At 29.3% G+C, this 8,034-nt stretch overlaps 2 protein-coding genes across 3 annotated transcripts; both read left to right on the top strand.

Annotated features, from left to right (window-relative positions):
• The first annotated feature begins 216 nt into the window (after positions 1-216).
• Positions 217-717, top strand: LOC101507243 (agamous-like MADS-box protein AGL80). The gene has a single exon (XM_004490704.3). It carries the CDS (start codon positions 217-219, stop codon positions 715-717), a length of 501 nt encoding a protein of 166 aa, XP_004490761.1.
• A 3,952-nt stretch (positions 718-4,669) lies between these two features.
• LOC101491504 (uncharacterized) lies at positions 4,670-7,378 on the top strand. Of its 2 annotated transcripts, none has more exons than XM_004490657.4 (4): positions 4,670-4,869; positions 5,302-5,391; positions 6,067-6,235; positions 7,055-7,378. In XM_004490657.4, exons 2-4 carry the CDS (start codon positions 5,332-5,334, stop codon positions 7,249-7,251), a joined length of 426 nt encoding a protein of 141 aa, XP_004490714.1. In that variant the 5' UTR covers positions 4,670-4,869; positions 5,302-5,331; the 3' UTR covers positions 7,252-7,378. The 2 variants fall into 2 exon arrangements, with proteins under 2 accessions (XP_004490714.1, XP_004490715.1); XM_004490658.4 differs by having other exon boundaries at positions 4,730-4,869; positions 5,311-5,391.
• Positions 7,379-8,034: the final 656 nt, after the last annotated feature.

Genomic DNA, 8,034 nt, shown 5'->3' with positions numbered 1-8,034 from the left:
AATTTCTTTAGAAACAGTTGTCAAATAATAATTAGTGTTAATTGAATAATTAATTTCTCTCTTTCTTAATTTTTTTAATTAAAATAATAAAATTGTCTCTCCAAGGGGTCTATAAATTAAGAAGAGATCTAACCTAAGTAAAACACAACAAATACTTTTCCCCCAAATTTCCTTCTTCCTTTTAATCTTGTTTTCTACTTTATCCTCAATAGCATCATGGGTGGAAGAAAAGTGAAGCTTGCATTCATAGCCAAGGACACAGCAAGGAAAGCAGCCTACAAGAAGAGGATAAAAGGTTTCATGAAGAAGCTCAATGAACTCACAACCCTATGTGGAGTTAGGGCTTGTGCTATCGTGTTCAAGCCCGATGAACGCGAACCACAAATTTGGCCATCCTTTCAAGGAGTCCAAAATGTGTTGATTCGATTCATGCATATTCCTGACTTCGAACGGGACCGAAAGATGATGAATCAAGAGACTTACCTCAAGGAAAGGGTCCTAAAGGTCAAAGAGAAGTTGAAGAAGAAAACGAAAGATAATAGGAAGACCGAGATGACCGTTCATATGTATAACATTCTTGAGACCGGAATTTTTCCAGAGAATTTCAACACTGTTGATCAAAATGATCTAACGTATGTAATTGACGAGAAAATAAAGGAAATTCAAATGAAGATGGTGGAATTAGACAATGTTCAAGCGGCCGTTCAGAGGCTTTGATTGGTAACATTCCATAAATTGTTTTGTATGTTTTTGATATTGTTAGGTGGGAATGAGACATGGGATTTGGTGATGTTAATCTCCATTAGTGACTTCAATATTTATGTTTTAATTGTTTTTAATATTTCGATCTCTTGATATTTGATTTTCATTTCAAAATTTTCTTTAATGAATTGTGTGATGACTAGACATATTAAACCATCATATGATCTTTGGTAGTCTCCTATTTTCATGATGAAGTGTTCGATTGGAATTGTATGTAAGAATATTTACTTCAAAAATATGCTAGGGTTAGGGTTGAATATTTATTACACTGTATTAATTAATCTCCAACGGATTTTAAATGATTTTGGATTTCGGCATATATCACAAAATTTAGATAATGGAGAGGTTCTTCGGCTCATTTTAATTCCAAGTTGACTTTGATATAGGTCAACATTTTAATTAATTTTAACAAAGGATGGGAGGAGAAGTGATGAAAGGGGAATAGATGAGATGAAATAAAATGAATTTTAAAATTGAGTTTGATTCCACGAGAATGGAGGAGATAGATTTTAACGAAAAGAAAATGTAAAATTATAATTAAATTTGTTTTATAAAAGATAAACTAATTAAAAGAGTTAAAAAAATATTTCATTTTCACTATAAAAATGTTCAAATACAAAATAAATAAGTAAATAAAAATATATTGATGATTTAACAGAGTATAATAAACTAATTAATTTATTTAAAATTTTAATTGTTACTTAGTTTTATTTTTATTATAATATTTTCTTCACCCTTTTGTTTATATTTATATGGAAATGGAATATTACATGTAAACTATGTAAATACAATGAACGTTTCATTAAAATTTGAATATTATGTGTGAGAAATATTATTTAATAGTTAATATTTTTTTATAAAAAAAATAGAGAGGAGAACATATTATTAATAATTTGAACTATATTCTGTTAAGTTACAAGAAGAAACTCTTACTATTGCAGTGACACTTCATACACAAATAACTATAATATTCTAAATACACGTTCATCAAAAACAAAAAACAAAAAAAAATTCTAACTATACATTGTTGTTATGTAAAATAGTTTACTTATTGTCATGTAATTTATTTTAAAGTATTGGGTTTGAGCACTTCCGTTAAATAATTTAAATGATCAACACTTGAATCACAAATTTTTATTTATTTATATGTTTGGTATTGTGTTCAACAATAAGTGGATTAATTCGATAAAGGTATATATATATATTTGCAATGACATTAGATTTTTGTTATATTAGACGAATAGAGATGAAAGGAAGAAAGAAAGGGGGGAAAACAATATTGTATTAAGTTATTCAATATGTGTAATTCTTACAATCAATGGTCTAACATGATTTACAAGAGGTGCCCTTATAATACAAGAATATAAATAGGCTAACAATGAATTCTACGTTGTTTGGTTGTTTTCTATGCACATTGGGAGAAGAAATTAATATATTACCTATAATATGCGAATGAAACTTTGTTAATTGTGAAAGATTGTAGATAATTTATGAATTATCAATGCTTGGTTGGAATAAATATTAAATCATATATTTGTGATCATGGATAACTAGATTCTTGTCATATAAGGTTTGAGGGTTTGTCATATACTTTGTTTATTGGTGTCAAATTAACTCTATTAGTACTATAAAACAATAGTCTATCGTTGTATTACTTTTTTCTTTTCAGAGCTCCATGTAAAGTGCTTAAGAACTTTACTAATCTTGAGACATGTTTCTTATTAGGTGGGTGTGATGAAAATAAGATAATGATAGAATTAATGACAAAAAGGAGGAAAGGGATACACACAAAAATGCGGATATATATTGCTTAATGTAATTGCTTGTGTATTTGATATTTGTAAACTTTATATATGTTAGGTACATGTTTGTGCTTTCTTTAGTATTTATGTAAAGACATTGTGTTAAGTTTGACTTAGGTTGCAACAATTTGACCATTTGTGTATAATTTTTAGTCTAAAAATTATGATTTTAAGTGTAAAAAATGGTGACTATTTGTCCTAAGTGTTATATTTTCTCTTTAAAATTATAATTGATTATGAATCGCGATTTTTTTGGCTAAAATCAATATTTATAGATCAAAATTTTAGTTTCGAACCAAAACTGCAACAAATGTTAAAAAAGAGAAACAAAAAATTTTAATTTTAAAATAGAGGGACTATTTTTTGAATGTGTTAAAATAGAAAAATCAAAAGCGTAATTAAGCAAAAAATATTATTATTTTAAATAATATTAAAAGTTGTAGGATATGTATCCACGAGTATTCATTGAGTATCGATATCGGATACGTATTCGAAAGTGGTATGTCTATAATTCTGGAGTATTTGAAATTCATAAAACTTATTTTTATTCAAAATTACAAGGATTTTAGTTTTTGGTGATGATCTTTATATTTTAGATAAGACTAAATATTTTTATCTTAGTTTGGTTGTAGTTTTGGTTCCTCTATTTTTACCAATTCACGGAGTTAGTCTCCCTATTTTAAAATTCGACAATTTTGTCCATCTCTCATATTTTTTAACTAAAAAAATGACAATTTGACATATTTTAATGATGTGACGTACAACTTCATGATTTATAACCATATAGATGCATTAATTATTCATAGTCACGTTATTAAATTATAAAAATGAAAAATTTATGAAGTTGAAAGTTAAGTTTTTAGAGGATTTTAATATAATTTCATGTGTATTAATCATTTTATATCATCGTATGATATGTCACGTTATTTAAAACATGTCACATTGTCAATTTTTAGTTAAACAATCAAAATAAAAGACTAAAATTGTCAAATTTTAAAATAGGGGGTCGATTTCGTGAATTGATAAAAATAAAAGAACGAAAAATACAATTAAATCTTTTATCTTTATTTTACTTAGTATGCTTTTAAATTGTATTATTTGTGTGCCGAAAAAGTACTTCAGTTGTGTGGATTAATATATTATAAAAATCTTATATTATGTAGAATATCTAGGGTTTGATCGCATACAGTAACCCATTCTCTCAAATTAACCACTAACAAATTATCGAACTCGGATTCACAACAATTAAATAAATATGCCGTTACATTCATTAGTCGATCTAGACCATTGATTTAAGACCAATGGATCACATTGCTCCTTTACAAAATTATCTTCACCATCAATTATAGATTAGATGACTAAAATGAGTAACTGCATGTCACAATTACTACATTTAATCCAAATCCTAATTTGTATATCTTTATTTTCTTATGGTATATTTGGTTTGGTAGTATATGATAAAATATAGTAGAGCATTATGAAATTAAAAGTCCGGTTAGATTTTAAAAGTAGACGTCGTTTGATTTTATCTCATTCTACTGTGTTGTCAACAATCTTATCATTTTTTTTATATATTTAAAAAATTCATCAAAATTTTCAAATAAAATCCATAAGATTAATTATATTCTTTAATATAATACAAATTTTATCAAATTCGTAAATTAAATCTTCAAATAAATTCGTATTTTCGTTCTTTATTTGATGTTGTTAGAGATGAAAATATGAGTTTATTTAAAGATTTAAGTAATAACTTTGATGAAATTTGTATTATATTGAAGATGATAATTAATTTTATGGGTTTTATTTAAAAAATTTGATGAATTTTTTAAATTTTTGCAAAAAAAAAAACATTATTAACATTTTAAAATATAAAATATCACTTAAAATTAAAATAAATAATTAAATTAAAAAAAATGAAAGAGATAAAAGACGTTAATTCAAAGTAAGTTAAACGAAATTACACAAAATTTCTGTTTTTTTCTTTCTTTTATTGAATTAAATGATTGAAATTTTAAACTCAGCATTTTAAATTATAAAATACAAATAAAAATAAAAATCTATTTTTCTAGACCGTTAAAATTTAATGAACCACCATCAAAATCCTTGAATACGGTAAATACAGGGAAAAATTAAATAATTTTTTTTTTTAATATGCGAATTTACAAAATTTCTCTCTCTTGATCTGGACCTGTTGTCTCTCTCTCTCCTCACTCTGATTATTTTCCTCCGCTGCTCTGCGACTCCTCCACGGCAGCTCCGCCTCCACCTTTAGTTCCTTCACTCTCTCGGTCTCATCTTCTTCAAGGTCTTTTCTCGACTCTCTCTTTCTTATATAGAATCCACTCAATCTATATCTTCACATTTCATCTCCATTTCACGATTCTTCCTCTTCATCACCAAATCCTAGGTTTTTGCAATTTCTTCACTGCCTTAGATCTACGACGAGTTTCCCTTACACAACATTGGAATTAGAAAGTTAAAATATATTTTTGTTTATTTTTATTAAGATGATTTTCGATGTATATAGTTTGTGATAGTTCTTGTGAAAAGATAAAATCGGTGGAATTTGGAAAACTATAATCAATAATATACTAATTGTAATACCCATGGGGGTTGGGTCTAGAGGAATTGTACTTAAATCTACTGCCCGAAGTTACTTGAATAGAATTTTAATTCCTTGTTTTGTCTCATCAAGTTTTGCAACAGAATTTTAATGAGGTTCAATTGTTCAAAATAGGGGTTTCAGGTTCTGGCAAAGGCTTTTGGAATGGCAGCGATTAATAGTCTTTACATCGTCAATAAGTCTGGTGGATTGATCTACTATAAGGTTCCATTACTCCCACTTTTGACGTGAATTTTTTATTTATTTTGTTTTTTAAAAGATATATTTTACTTAAAAGTGGTATCTTTGTTTGATGAGTATGATGTGTTGTTAGTTCGGTGTCTTTGTTAGTATTTGGATTTCATAGGTTGTTAATCAGGTCATATGGATATCTTGTAGAATGAGTTTCAGCCGATAAGTTTTATTAAAGATGACCAAGACACCATTGTATTTTCATCCCATTGGTTTGTCAGTATATATTAATGGTGTCAAGTTATGTGCCTCAGTGTCTCTCAAAGATTTCAGTATATTTATGTGATTTGTTGAATCATCATATGATAATTAGGATATTACTTCACTTAGCTAGATGAAAATAATGATGATTCAATCTTCCTAACTTCTGTATTAATTATTAGACAATAATAGTAATTTTAGTTATATCGGCAGACTTGCAGCAATTTTTTGAGTTATATTTGCAAAGCTGAACAAAGACTTAATATTAGTCTTTTGACAAATCCCAATGGCATCATTTAGTTCATATGCGTAACTATAAGTCTAGAATCAATGCCATCTAATGCAAAAAAAGCTTTTGCTGTTGTTGCACTGTTGAGTTAAAGCAATTTTTTTTAATAAAAAGTTGAAAACTATGATTTAGAATTTGTTCAATCTTTTGATATTTAGGATTATGGGTCAGCTGGACGAATGGATACCAATGATACCTTGCGAGTGGCTAGCTTATGGCATTCAATGCATGCCATCTCTCAGCAGCTATCACCTGTGTCAGGTTGTTCAGGAATTGAACTACTCCAAGCTGACACATTTGATCTTCATTGCTTCCAATCACTGACAGGTATTGTTTTAAGCAACCCATTATGTTTGCATTTCAAATTCACATGGTGAATAATAATAGAATGAAGAATGAATGCCAAACATCATGTACATAATGTGCTGATTGGTATATAGCCTTGCAGGTACTTCCTGTGGCCAGGTTTAATGTAAGAAGTTTAGTATTATGTTAAGAAGCTCTAGATAATTTTGGTAACATGAGTGTTCCTTGCTCATTTAATTTTGACATTTTACATATCGGATCATGTTTCTATCTTCCATATTTTGATATGCTATGCAAAGTTCATTGATGGTGAAGCTGCAAATACTTTGACTTGTTATATATATTGTAAATTTATATATCATTATTGTCATGGAGGCTGGGACATAAACTTAGTGAAAAGTTGTATTTGATATTCTATGTACTGTCAGTCATATATCAGATATTAGGCACTCACTGCTCAGTGCAAGTTTTTTGAATTTCATGCTGAGACAAAAGAAAATAAATTTATTTATTACCTGATATGCGACTTTCCTAGTCTATGTAAAGTAAAGGTGGCAGGCATGCATATGCTTATTCTGATTTGGATGATGGTGAATTTGATAGTTTAGATATTTCTAGATATTTGGCTGCTGTACGAGTTGTCACAATTTGCGGTTGAATTTTCACTGTCGTGTTGTCATATTAATTGGCCCTTTTCATTCATTGTGATGAAGTATTGCGTTTATTATATGCGGCAAATTGAAGCACTATTTAATAATTTCCTATCCATACTCTTGTTTAGATTTTAGATTTTGTTATATATAAGTCATGACATGTGAAATTAATTCTTCTCTCCAACAGGGACAAAGTTTTTTGCAGTATGCGAGCCTGGCACTCAACAAATAGAAAGTTTATTGAAATTCATATATGGGTTGTATACGGATTATGTTCTGAAGAACCCCTTCTATGAGATAGAGATGCCTATTCGATGCGAGCTCTTTGATATCAACCTAACTCAGTCAGTACAAAAGGATCGAGTTGCACTTTTGGGTCAATAAATTGCTGGCCTAGACCTTTTTTTGTTAATGATTGTCTTGTAAGGTGTGCAACTCTGTTTTATTGTACCTGGTCTATGTATTTGCTTACAGAAAAGCTTTTTAAGATCCAAATATATGAGATTCGTCATTTCCTACCATGTTTTTCGCATACAAATGAGATGTGTCTATATGTAGATGATCACTACCTACTTATTGGCCATATTTTTCTAACTCATGCAGTTGTTATAGAGATGATGGTAATGGAAAATAAAAGTAGTTTGATTGATAGATAGTTGGTTAGTTTGTTAGATAGGTCACAAGATTGGTGTTCCATATAGTGTTACGCTAACGCCACAACCACCTTTGAGTACTCTATAGGCCCTAGCCGTCACCTCTATTGGAAAGTCTATCCGACAACACCACTACAACCTATCTCCCCCCATGGCCCCATTCTTTCTCCATGCAGAGCTTAATCCTTCATCTGCATCTGGAATTCTGTGACACCAAGCATTCACTCTAGCTTTCTGTCTCAACACAATGAAGAAAGTCAAGAACTCCCCCTCGGACCCATCCATCATCCGCTGGAGGAGCATATCTTATGTCGTTTTGGCAAGATGTGTGGTCGGATGGTAGCCCTCTATGCTTTCTCAAGATTAATTATTTTCATAGCCAATCAAGATGCTTTTTCTTCTTAAAATACACGTTTGGATTGACCAATTTAGATATATATTTGAGAACATAGGAGATAAAAGAAGCTGTCATTATTTTCACTTTGTGAGCATAGGGATTGTTTGGCCCTATCTT

Source organism: Cicer arietinum, chromosome 2, assembly GCF_000331145.2.
Source record: "Cicer arietinum cultivar CDC Frontier isolate Library 1 chromosome 2, Cicar.CDCFrontier_v2.0, whole genome shotgun sequence".
NCBI lineage: Eukaryota > Viridiplantae > Streptophyta > Magnoliopsida > Fabales > Fabaceae > Cicer > Cicer arietinum.
The sequence above is the reverse complement of the archived record's forward strand: the minus strand, read 5'-3'. Positions and strand labels throughout refer to the sequence as shown.